This window comes from Acomys minous (genome assembly GCF_964271855.1).
Source record: "Acomys minous genome assembly, chromosome: 11".
NCBI classification, from domain to species: domain Eukaryota; kingdom Metazoa; phylum Chordata; class Mammalia; order Rodentia; family Muridae; genus Acomys; species Acomys minous.
This window is the reverse complement of record NC_140492.1, coordinates 8,218,675-8,231,530: the sequence shown is the minus strand read 5'-3', so window position 1 is coordinate 8,231,530 and position 12,856 is coordinate 8,218,675. Positions and strand designations below refer to the sequence as shown.

General features: G+C 40.2%; 1 protein-coding gene across 11 annotated transcripts in view; it reads right to left on the bottom strand.

Annotated features, from left to right (window-relative positions):
- Positions 1 to 12,856, bottom strand: part of SCAF4 (SR-related CTD associated factor 4) — a 63,819-nt gene that overhangs the window by 18,016 nt on the left and 32,947 nt on the right. For 7 of the 11 annotated variants that reach the window (XM_084800528.1, XM_084800526.1, XM_084800527.1 and 4 more), the window contains 9 exons: positions 8,708 to 8,898; positions 8,275 to 8,383; positions 6,467 to 6,829; positions 5,902 to 5,987; positions 4,763 to 4,953; positions 4,409 to 4,509; positions 3,914 to 4,027; positions 1,963 to 2,119; positions 734 to 891 (listed from right to left, as the gene is read on the bottom strand). In XM_084800528.1, coding sequence (XP_084656654.1) covers positions 734 to 891; positions 1,963 to 2,119; positions 3,914 to 4,027; positions 4,409 to 4,509; positions 4,763 to 4,953; positions 5,902 to 5,987; positions 6,467 to 6,829; positions 8,275 to 8,383; positions 8,708 to 8,898 — 1,470 coding nt within the window. The remainder of the gene's footprint in view (positions 1 to 733; positions 892 to 1,962; positions 2,120 to 3,913; positions 4,028 to 4,408; positions 4,510 to 4,762; positions 4,954 to 5,901; positions 5,988 to 6,466; positions 6,830 to 8,274; positions 8,384 to 8,707; positions 8,899 to 12,856) is intronic. The other 4 variants (XM_084800530.1, XM_084800529.1, XM_084800535.1 and 1 more) reach the window with 2 other exon arrangements.

The window sequence follows — 12,856 nt, the reverse complement described above, 5'->3', positions numbered from 1 at the left end:
GTGATAGCATACAACATATGTAAAATGATTCCAAATTTGCAATTTTTAAAAATTGGGAAATACCGCTCTAAGAAAAGATAGCTGGCAATTGTGTTGTAGTAGAGTCAAGTTGTCTTTACTGCCTTCTTGGTTTCTTATGCTTTCTAAACTGGGAATATGCCAACTTGAAATAAGTACGAGATTAAATGAGTTAATACACATTCAGTGATAGTGTCTGAGACTTACCCAACACCTAAGAAATGCAATAAGCCAGGTATAGTGGCTCATGTAATCCTAGCAGTTGGAAAACTGAGGCAGGAAAATGTAAGTCTGAAGGTAGCCTGGGCTACATGGCTAGGCTCTGTCTTAAAACACAAGCAAGCAAACAACAGAAATGAAATCCCTTGCTTTTCCACAGAGCAGCTGAAGCATGGGTATGTGTATCTGAGCTCAGAACACAACAACTCCCTGAAGAACGAAGGCTCAGCAAAGGCAAAATAACAGATTACTTAGTGGTTTTGAATTTCATGTCTAAGACATTGTAAGACAGAGCTCTAAACAGCCCATATACTTGTGAAACAATCTAAATTTAATCTGGTTTTATTGACATATATGGAAAAAGGTTAGAGTTTAAAAATAGCTGTTATACACCAAAATAAAAAACTACTATGCCCACTCTTTAGACAGAGCAAGTGTTAAAAAGCAGTCTTTCCAACCTTTAAAAGTTTATTAAGTCACTTCCCAATAATCTTACCTGTGGAGGCGGCACTGTTATAGGCGCAGGCACAGGCATAGGAGGCACAGGCACAGGCACAGGCTTAGCTACGGGGGACACTGGCTCTGTGTGGGACGCTTCTGCGCCTCCATTTTGGGCAACTTCATTTTCAGGCTTTTTGGGGATTCCTTTCCAATCTATGAATTACAGAAACGTAACAATAAATTTTACTATTTCTCATGTATAACTTTAAGCATAGAAATGAAAACTGAAGATTGGAAAATATTGGCCTTGTTAAGGAAATTCCTATGTTTATTTTTAGTAATTATTTAAATTAACAAACAACAGCAGAAACATGTGAGCAGCACAGAGGCTCCATCAGACACGTCCAGTTCTAGCATTTATAGTCTGAGTCACTCCCTAGTAGTAAAAGTAACTCAAGACACCCTTCTACCTGTTTGGTATCTTGTAGGCAGTAAAATCCAGAAAGTTATCTTTCCATTCTGTATCCGGGGCTTAATTAATTGGTTAGTAACTTTCTGTCTCATCAATAAAACCTCCAAGGACCATGACTTCTAGGGTCCTTCCGTCTTACTCTTTTTATCCTGGCCAAGAGCACACACCTGGACACGGTAGGCTTATTTGACATAAAAGAACTCTAGTTCCGTCCCTTAAGTGAGAGCATCTCAGCAGCACCTCACTCTTCTTAAACACCCTTTACTCTCACAGCGGCCTTACTACTAACTCGGCACTGGTCACACTCATCCACGAGCACCTCACCTTCCTGTCCTAGACATATGCATGTGTATCTTCTCTGGACATTTAAATTTTTCTAAAGAAACTATTCTGAAGCATGCATTAAAACATAATACAGAGATGAGTATCGCCAGAGATATGCAGGGTCAAAGTGGGGTTTAACCACTCGTATCTTACTGGTACAGCATCTCTAATGGAAGAGCCTGAACCCTGAGATGCTTCTGGGGCTAACGAATTTCCCGTTGCTGAGTTTATCCCAGTGATGTGCAACTGGAGACTAAGCAGTCTGATTGCAGGGTAGAGCCCTACTAATGAGGAGCCTCACAGTCCTGACAGTGTCTTTCTTACCAGTGCCTGTATCTCTCCTATTAAGCTTATATGAGACCACCATAGCCTCAATTTTCAACAGAGAGATTGGCTCATAACTGGGACTTTACGATCACCCCAAATGTCTTCCTAAAGCAAAGAACAAACTTCCATTTGATGTGTCACGTGACAATGAGCTGCTTTACCTGGGTTAAGAGTATCACTGTCCAACATTCCTCCTTCACAAAAGCTCTCCAGGTCCTCAGGTTTCACTTTGTCCCACGGAATGTAAGTAACACCAAGCTCAACATCCCAATACTGTTTATAATCTGCTTTTATTCCTTTGTTTAAGGCCCAGGCAATCTATAATCAGTCCAAATATACAAAGAAAGGAAAACAAAAGATCATAAATCCCCAGAGTTGACTATTTCCCATCGCTCAACTCATCAGGAGAAGGCAGCCAGAGCAGGCTAGCCCAGCTGTCCCTGGATATTACTGAGGATTCTCCTCGCCACGGGATCAGTGGCTCTGTCTTCCCGCGTAGTCTCGGGATAGAAATCTCTCCACAGCCAGCACAGAACAGAAAGAACAAGTTCATCAAAGAGAAACCCAACATGCCGAGAAGCACTTTGCAGTCTAAGCCTACAGAAATGGCAACATCCCTTTTCAGTATACAACAGGGCAGAACAAGGTGCTACCTGCAGGCAACACTGAACTCGGGACTCATCAGAGGTGGCTGTCCCTGAGCTTGTAAGTATCTTTACCTCTGCTGATAGTTTCCACAGTTACTTCTAAGAAGAGATGGCAAACCTTAAGTTGTAGAATAACCACATTTTCATAATAAAATATTTTACTAGAAAACATCTTTAGAGCACGAGTTAAACCAGACAGACGTTGTAACTGCATGCCACAATCCAGTGTTTATGAGGTGGATGAAAGAGCCAGCCAGTCTGTACACACGCATGCACAAAAACATAAGGTGGCTGAAGTATAGCTAAGTACAGAGTGCTTGCCTAACAAAGGCCCTGGTTTAATTCCTAGCACTTTATTTAAAAAAAAAAATAAAATCCTATCATTAAGATTTTTAGTTAGGCGTGGTGGTGCATATCTTTAATCTTAACATTCAGGAGTTAGAGTCAGACATATCTCTGTGAGTTCGAAGCCAGCCTGGTCTACAGAGCAAGTCCCTGGACAGCCCAAGCTACACAGTGCCTCAAGAAACAAAAAAACAAAACAAAGCAAACAGCTACGTTAGCTTAAAATAAAATGAGTCCTAATGGCATATACATCAGTCCCTCGCTTAGCTGTCATCAGAGAACCTTCTTGCCATTGACAGGAAGTAACAGAGGCCCAGAGTCCTAAACGGCCTACTACTTTCATTCATCAAATCCTCCCCTCAGGGTTCAGGAAGAGAAGGTGCAAAAATTTTAAGAGCCAGAAAGGATGGATTAACTCCAAGGAAACAGTACTGACACAGATGAAATCAGGAGATGAGTAGCATGCACAGGTCCTGCCCAGGTTCAAGACAGACAGGATGCCAACACTGAGACAGGGCTCTGACACAGGCTCTCACCTCTAACCAAGAACTTACTGCAATTCATACTTGCTTCCAAAGGAAAAACTGGTTTTTCCTAATGGAGCCTCACTGGATCTAATGCCCTCACTCAGGCAGGCCCCATGCCCTGCAATAGATGGCCATCATAAAACAAACTTTTTTCCCCTCTCTAACTGCTCTATTTGGCCATTTTCATCTCATTAGCTTCTTTCTTCTGTGTTTTGATTTCTGGGTTTATGGAGGGCACAATGTTTTCTGTGCTTTTTCCTCTTTGGTTTGTCTTTTTTTGTTTGTTTTTGTTTCTTAAAGAAAGAGAAATGGCATGGAGTTAAGGAGGCAGGATGGGATCCGGAAGGAGTTGCAGGAGGAGAAAAGCTTGATCAGAATACACCGCATAAAGAAACTCAAAGAAAAAATTTTCAACCAAAAAGAAACTAAGAAAAATGTCACATAAAATTTTGTCAACTAACCTGTGATTCTGTTTTAGGAGGTAGCTTTTATGCTTCAAGCCATTCCCAAATAGCAAAATTATAGTTAAAAAGAAAATCCCCAACAATAATATAATTTTACATTAAACCCTTTTATAAATGGTAAAAATGTACCTTTATGGATTTCTGGTTCACTTTATAGTTTCCTCGGCTCAGTTTCTGCAGGGCACGGTATGCATCTTGCCTATGAACCATAACGATATAGGCACAACCCCTGGGAGGAATCATCTGTCCAAAATATGTCAGTATTACAAGAGGCAAGGACAAAATCAAAGAACAGGATAGAGCATTAAGCCTCAGCCATATCCCCTTCTCACCCAAGCTTTATAGCGTGTACAACAAGTTAGCCCCAGCACCGTCACTGAAACAGGTAAGAACCTGCTGGGTTAAACTCACTAAGTTGGCACTTCAAGTTTGATCTTGATTAAATCATGCACATTTTGTTACAGACTTTTTTAGAAAGGCATTTGAACTTAAGCACAGCTCTCTGAGGAACAACAACTGCAGGAACAGCCCAGTCTGTACCTGTGCATCTTCTGGTATACCTCAGACTAAAAGCCTCCATTTCTAACACCTTACTCAGTACCCTTAAGGCAAATAAATACTCACATTAATTGATTCAATTGGACCAAACTCTTCTAAGAGACTGGCAACATCCTGCTGAGTAGTCCTTTTGTCCAGCTGTCCCACCCACAGTGTGGTACTACAAACTGGAAATAAATCAGTGATTAAAACACTCTTTCACCCTGAGCAGCATTACACATTATTATGTGTCATTACTACATGACATTACAATGCCAAAAGCTTAAATAGGAAGTCCCATTTATACATTATATAAATTAAATAGACCTAAAAATGTTGATGAAACCCCAGGCTCCAACAGCAATAACAGTCATTAAACATCTTAAACCCACAACATGAAAAAATGATAAAATTAGGTATGAAGGAAGGTTCACTATTTACCACTTGCAGTTTCTGACTTGATCTGAGGGAGGCCTTTTTGTCGCCGTTCCCTCTCTTTTTCCCGATCCCGTCTTTCTTGAGATCGAGACCGAGGTGAGTGCCGGCGCCTGTCCCTGGACCGGGACCGAGAACGTCGGTGGCGGGATCTCCGAGACCTAGAGCCAGATCTAGATCTTCTCCTTTTCGGCGACCTAATACATTTTCATTAAGGAGATTAAAGGAAGAAGGGGAAGATGAGCATATTAAGTTGAAAAAAAGAAATATAATTAGGTGAGTGAACGTTTAGAACTATAAGAACTGAGCAACAAGGAATGCACAGATTAATTTAAACAAAATCAGTAAGGCTGGACTGCTTTTAATTGTATTCTCTGTTCAACATCTCTAACGCTACCCACAATTCCATCTCCATGGTTTTAGGAGCCCATTCTCAGTGCTAGAAAGACTGCAGCTACTTTACCTTTCTTCTCTGAGAACAACTCCTCTTTAGCAATTAAAAACACAATTGACCTGTGACCTAATTTTGGTATTTCCACTTTTGTTAGCGCAGAACTTACAACTCCTGTAACACCACAGACTCATGGGTACTAAGTCAACTCAAATGTAACATGAATAAGGTGACTCTAGATTTGAAAAACATTTACTTTTTGGAGCATCTTGTTTAGACAGGGTCCTTCATGTATGGCAAGCTGGCCTTAAACTTCTGATGACTGAATTTTGAGATTACAGATGCACAACACCAGACCTAAGTCACACAGAGCCTTAGGCACACTATGCAAGCACTCTACCAACTTATCTACAACCCCAGACTCAATTACGAGAAACAAAATAAAAATCAGTATTACTTTTGATAACCCCGTGTACCAACAGTTACTGTTAACAATTTTAATATCAGAAAAAAATTAAAGCTGGGTGTAATAGACATATCTTTAAACCCAGAAGGCAGGAGTAGGGGTACTGCTAAATTCAAGGCCAGCCTAGCCTACATATTGAGTCCCATGCCAGTTGTGATTACATAACCCAACCAAAACCAAAAACCAAACCAAACAAACAAAAAGAAAAAAAGATAAAAAAGAGCATCCACTTTGTGACCTTTGCAGTTTCCTCAGATGCACAGAGCTACAACTTATCCTGTAAGTTACCTGGATGCTGACCTTGATCTTGACTTTCTGCTCTCAGGCATGTGCCGTTTAACCTCTGGAACACAAGGCTGTGCTACTTCCATTTCCTGAGCGAAGGAAGGAAGGAAGGAAGGAAGGAAGGAAGGAAGGAAGGCAAAAATGAGAAATTTAGAAATCATAAGGGCAAGAGGACAAAATCTTATAAATACCAATTCTTTTGTTATTTGGACTACTCCTGTGTCCTAGTGACCAGCCACCATCAAAGGAAAAACAAAACCTTTCATATGGTTTGCAAACTAGGGGTAAGTTCTTTACTTGAGGAAGCTACTTTGTATAAATCACGTATTATTTACAAAACACAGACTAGCACAGAAAACTAGGTGCCAGTTGAGTCTCTACCCTCTAGCTCAGGCTCACACTGATAGTATTGTTGTGTGGACCTTTCACTAAAATCTTGGAGCACAAAGTACAGAAAGTTAATGAGTGTCTGAAGATCTTCATCATACTGAAAAACTAAAACAGCAAACAAATAAGAAGGAATGCGTATTTAAAAAAAAAACAAAAACAAAACCTAAGAAATCATTACCTGCTGATGTGGCTTTTGTGAAAGGGGCTCATTTTGTGGCTGAAAAGTAGGTTGGAAAGTTGGTTGTACTGATGGAGTCGGAGGAATCACAGGCTGAGGCATTCCGGGCTGTGCCATCCCTGGCTGAGGCATTCCAGGCTGTGCCATCCCTGGCTGAGGAATTCCAGGCTGTGCCATCCCTGGCTGAGGAATTCCAGGCTGTGCCATCCCTGGCTGAGGAATTCCAGGCTGTGCCATCCCAGGCTGAGGAATTCCAGGCTGCGCCATGGAAGGCTGTGCCATCCCAGGCTGAGGCATGGGAGGAAATGGAGGTGCAGAGAGAAGTCCAAATCCTGGCATCTGTCCATTAGGAGGAAGTGGGACCTTTCATTTTAAAGAAGGGTAAGTCTATTTTAAGTAACAGCAACCAAAAAAAAAAAAACTTTGAAGTTATCTTATATAAACTTCAATAAATTTTAATTGAGAAAAGCTACTTGATTTCTGTTTCCCAACCATCGTTACATTTTCAAGTATGACATAGATGACAGGTTCTACAATTGCAAATGGTCTTTCTTCAACTTTTAACAGTAATAATTAGCTTTTTAGAAGGAAAAATGTGTCTAAGAAGTGGCTTTTAGATTGCTGGGAAAAAAATATTTTGTTTGCTAGGTGTGGATGGTATACACCGGAGTGCCATGAGTTGGATACCAGGCTGGTGTACAAACGGAGTTCTAGGACAGACAGAGCTATACACAGTAAGACCTCATATCAGCAACAAGCACAAAACAAAACAACAAACCAAAAATAAAAATGCTCTTACAGTGTAGCCCAGGTTGGCCTAAAAGTATAATTCTCCTGTCTCAGTCCCACAAATGCTGGGCTGTGTGCCAACATGACGACCAACTAAGTGTATAATTTGAAGCATCTTACCAAAGGGCGTCCTGACATCATTAACTTTTAAAACCACAACCAAAACTCACAATCTGCTGTTCCTGTAGGCACAGTTCCAGCACCAACACAACTAATCAGGTCACAAAATACCTTTCTGAGTGATTTATAAGCGCTCAGAAACTGCTGGTAGCATGTGATAGTATGTTCTTGTATTTTCTTCATATTTGAATAAACTTCCTCAATAAGACATTAAAAACCACAGCAGCAGATACATGTCACCAAATGAAAAGAATGCTCTGGAACTAATGCAGAGAAGAGTCATCTGGGCTCCCTTTTTACACAGGCGATAAATATAAACCAGTGTTTCCCAAGGCTGGCTGTACATGAAAATCATAGTTGTGTTAAAAATGAAACAGATTCTCTAGAATGACTGTAAGGGGGGGATACGCTCTGTGTAAAGCCCTGCCCCTACTTTAGAGTCATAGCAAACTGCGCTTACAATATTTAGCAAAAATAAATCTAATGACACAATTTCTAGTATACTGTTAACTCTCCAGTAGGCTATATATGCTTTTGTTGAATAATCCAAACTATCTATACTAACAAGAATAGAAAATTCTCTACAGCAGCCAATCATCACAGCACACACGAAAGAGAATTCTAGTAAAGGAGCAGCTGTGTGACTAAGGAGTTTCTTTAAACAGAACTGTAATATCACGTAACTATTTTAACTAAAATATATATTATTATTAGATGAACATAGTATGTTTATAAACTTGTAATGAAAAAAGGAACTCAAAACAGTTGCCATTCCATCACCTCTCACTGGAGCTGCAGTTCTCCTTAGTAAATTACATAGTAACAACACTGTTCAGTAGTACACAAAAGTCTAGGAACAGATCCTGTTTATAAGCTCAACACAAGGAAACCACCTGTACCTGATGATGCATTGTATCCTGCTGTATTCCCATCATCCGAGGCTGAAACTGATCCATATTCTGATGCTGTGTGTATGCTGGCTGCTGCATGCCATCTCCAGGATATCCACTAAAACAAAGGTACTTTTATTACTCATTCAAAGCACTTAAGACCCTAAGTCACATTTAGGTTGCAGAATGCCACTCAGGAGTCATAAGCAGTCAACAAATATTAATACAACATAAAAGCCACATTTTAAAATTCTAAGGATACTATTCTGCTAAGAATTTTATAAAATATAATTTTATAAAATAAAGACCACTTAAATATGTTTGTTGCTTAGATTCTGCTTTGGAACTGTTACCAGCTATCAACAAAATACAATTAAGAAGAAACTCACAAAAAAAAAAAGAAAAAAGAAAAAAGAAAAAAAGAAGTAAAAAAGAAACTCACAATGGTGCCTGTGGAGGAGGGGGAGAGGTGGCAGAGGGTACTGGTACAGCAGGAGCAACCACAGGTGTGGCCACAGTGGGTGCAGGAGGTGCAGCAGCAGGGGCCACAGTGGTGATAGCAGCAGCATCCTCTTTCTTTGAGTCTTCCATGGCCTCTGGCTCATCGTCATAATCAAATCTGTCAAGCAGCTTCTGTAATATGTATGACAACATTCCATTTTAAAACAGAACCACTAAAGAAGAAACCTGTTACCATGTTGTGTACAGTTTCTTTTTCTCCTGTATGTTCTGGGGAGTTTGGTCGAAAAGACAGACAATTTTGATATAAATGCCATGTTAGAAAACATACAATTTCAATCACTATTATAAAAAGTGTTTTCCCCTCTCAGTATTAACTATCTGCTTATTTTTATCTGAAACACCCATTTGCTTGGACTAAACTTCTGCAAGCATGTAAACAGGTGCATGCTTTCGGCAGCTGTGCTGCAGACTCTATGCCCATAAGCTGCTCGGTGACAAATATACTTATATAACGAAGGAGGGAATTATAGTGTAAGACCAGGCCAGGAGAGTCTCTGCAGATGCTCACTGCAACAGCTTCTGTCTCAAAACTTCACAGCTCACACCAATTACCACAAACTTTCATTAAAAAACAACAAAAAACCAAGCCCGTATAATCCATACGTTCATGGAACTACAACAAAAATTGTAAAATAAAACTTACTGGGCCAGTGGGATAGTTAGGTAGGTAAACTGCCTGCCATGCAAGACTTACACCTTTGAGTTCTCTCCTTGGAACCCAAGCAAAGGGGAAAAAAAGACTCCACAAAATTGTCCTCTGACCTCTACATGTATGCCATGGCATACATAAGTCACTCCCACATAACTTTTGTTTTTAAAGATAAAGCTTATTAAAAAGAAGGGATGCAATACACTAAACAGCTACTGTGGTTTCTTTTAAAGAGATTATATAGATATTTTGTAATCATAAAAAAATCTACGATAGGGGTCTGATTTCATATTTTATGAAACGAAGGCTGGGGCTAAGCAAGCTTTTCTTTCCAGCTATGCCTGCTATGTTTATGGGTTCCCACCTCAAGTTCTAACTCACATTTTCTATGCTCTTCTGCCTAGAAACTAGTATACACAATGAACCAATTACTATGTCACAAAAGCAAGGGCTTTCCTTAGACAACACAGTACACAGAACTACACCAAGTGGAATGTGTTTGGTGACATAGCAAACTTCTTTGTAAAAGAGCAATTAGTATTTTTAGAATATAATCTATACTTCAGACGCTTTGTAGTTTTACATTTTTATAGTATTTATGGTATCAACAAGATTTTCCCCCAGTTTTAATATTCATACATACTGATGTAGTAAAAGACTTGAAGCAAGTATAAACATCTCTAGTTTATAAAATTTTTTTTTCAGTGGTTTAGAGGAAATGGAAGCTCCTAGTGTCTGTCTTAAACAGACTTTAGTCAAATGAAAGAGCATAGAGCACATGACCCCCCATCCCCACCCCACGCACACACACCATCGTCCCAGCATAGAATTCCTACTTCAGGTAAAACCAGCAAGAAAAGGATTCCCACCACCATGGTCTATTTTTACTCAGTATTTCCTACCACTGGTATAAGAAGAAAAGTAACAGGAGCAGATGTTGAAGAGAGGTTGTCAAGTTAAGTACTACCTAGAGATTCTAAGAGAACTAAGTAGAAAGCTAAACATTCAATACTGTGACGGTCAAAGAATAATATAAACACTAGTCTTCTCTTTATGGCATTACTAACCAAATTAAGTGTTAAGAAACATTAAAAAAAGACTAGGAATCCAATGACAAATGAAACAGCAAAGTCCCTAAGGTCTATACAAAGTGTCCCAAAGCTAAAGGGATCATTTACGACAGTATCCACCAGACAGGTATGTGGTGGCAGGTAATTGTGGTAACTTGGATATCTAACATAGGCAGCAGTTGTGAGGTCCAATCTAATGAAATGTAAGATACTGTAGATCAGATGTCATGTGACTAGCAGACTTGGGGAGTAGCCAATCACAGTCCTTGACAAGTAAATGGGCCCTGGACACAACCTTTCCAACAAGAACTGGGGTTTCCTAAAAAAGCCTCCCAAGGATCAAGGGCTGGAAACCCTGCCGAGCTTCTCATCTGCTGCCCTTTGGAATGCTCTCGGGTAGGTTCACACTGCTAACTTTACATGGATTTACAGCTCTTCTACCTGAAAAAACAAGTACACAAACTAAAGTCTTTAAGAAAAATCTCACAGAGCTGCAGAGACAGCTCAGCAACTAAGAGCAGGGGCTGCTCTTCCAGAGGATCCAGTTCAGTTCCCAGCACCCACATGGTGTCTCACAACCACCTGTAACTCCAGTAATTCCAGCTCCAGGGACTCTGAGCCCCACAGGAACCAGATATGCGTTACTTCAACTGTTAAGATGCAGAAATAAACATTGCTGTCACAAGGCAGCGTCAAAAACCAAACAAGCAAAAACCAAATATGAATGTAAGACTTTATAGTAAATAAAAAAATACAGAGCACATTAGCTACTTAAAAAACATACATGCTTAACAAAACCCTGAATCAACATGTGAAATAGACCACTCCACAAGGACTAAAGAGACAAACATAAGACAATGGAGAGATTTCCAAACGAGAACGGGGTTAATATTTAAAACTACCTATATATTGGGGGCTGGAGAGATAGCTCAAAGGCTAAGAGCACTGGCTGCTCTTCTAGAGGCCCTGAGTTCAATTCCCAGCAACCACACGGTGGCTCACAATCATCTGTAACAGGATCTGATACCCTCTTCTAGGTGTGTGAAGACAATTACCCATATAGATTAAAATAAATGAATAAACAAACAAACAAGCAAGCAAGCCGGGCGGTGGTGGCGCACGCCTTTAATCCCAGCACTCGGGAGGCAGAGGCAGGTGGATCAGTGAGTTCGAGGCCAGCCTAGTCTATAAAGCGAGTCCAGGACAGTCAAGGCTACAGAGAGAAACCCTGTCTCGAAAAACCAAAATATATGTTATAAAAAGCTATCTATACAGGAACTTATGTTCACCTGTATGTGGAAATAGACCCATAGGCACCCACCCAAACACATCTTTTCAAAGCAGTCTGGATAGCTCTTTTTGTTTTATGCTCTGTTTCTCCTACACACGCACACCCACACACACTCCTTATCCTTGTGTGTGTGGAGAGCACAAATGTTCATCAACTGTTCTTGGTCTTATTATTTGTCTCACAGACTTGGTTAAACTGGGTGACCAGCAAGCTCCATGTAGCTTTCACAATGGATACTGGGGATGTGACTCAGATCATTATGCGTGCATGGCAAGCACTGTACCAACTACGCCATCTATCTAGCCCTGTTTACCCCCTTTCCACTCAAAATGTAATGCAGTCTTTTTAAAAACTAGCAGTTTAATCACTAAGATAAACTAATAGAAACTGGCATTTACCTACCATGTTGATTATCAATTACTGGTGATAAAATTTGTATGTATATTAGACAGAATCATAAATTTTAGATACAGTGAAATCCAATGTGTCATTTAATACTATGATTTCAGACTTTATATATCTATATATACGTCTATCTATCTATCTAGATATAGTTTTTTTAAAACTGTAAAACTAGAATAAGAAATTTTAGAAAATCATAATCCTAACAAAAACACAGATGAAAGAAGGCTGCATTGTGAAACCCTACAGCACACCCACACCCCTGGTGGCAGTGTCGTAAACATGCTGGCTAGGTTCCCTCTGAGAGACTCCGCATAGGCTCATGCACAATACTTGGTCCCCTGCTGGTATCATTTTTGGGACTTGGTAGAAATTTGGAAGGCGGGGAGTAGCTGTAAGGAGGCCACTAGGGCCATACTTCTCAAAGCGTCATCTGGTCCAGGGTCCTCTCCCCTCCCCTTTATCCCTCCCCTTTAAACTGAAGAGGTTTATCTGCCATGTGGTTCTGCTGCAACCATAAATTCAACTCTCTGACACTGAGAACCAAACGAAATCTCTCCTTCAATTTGTTCTTTTGGGTATCTGGTCACAGCCATACAGAAACAGAGTTCCTAAGGATGGCAAGGCCCACAGACTAAGCAGAAAGGTGCTGGAGTC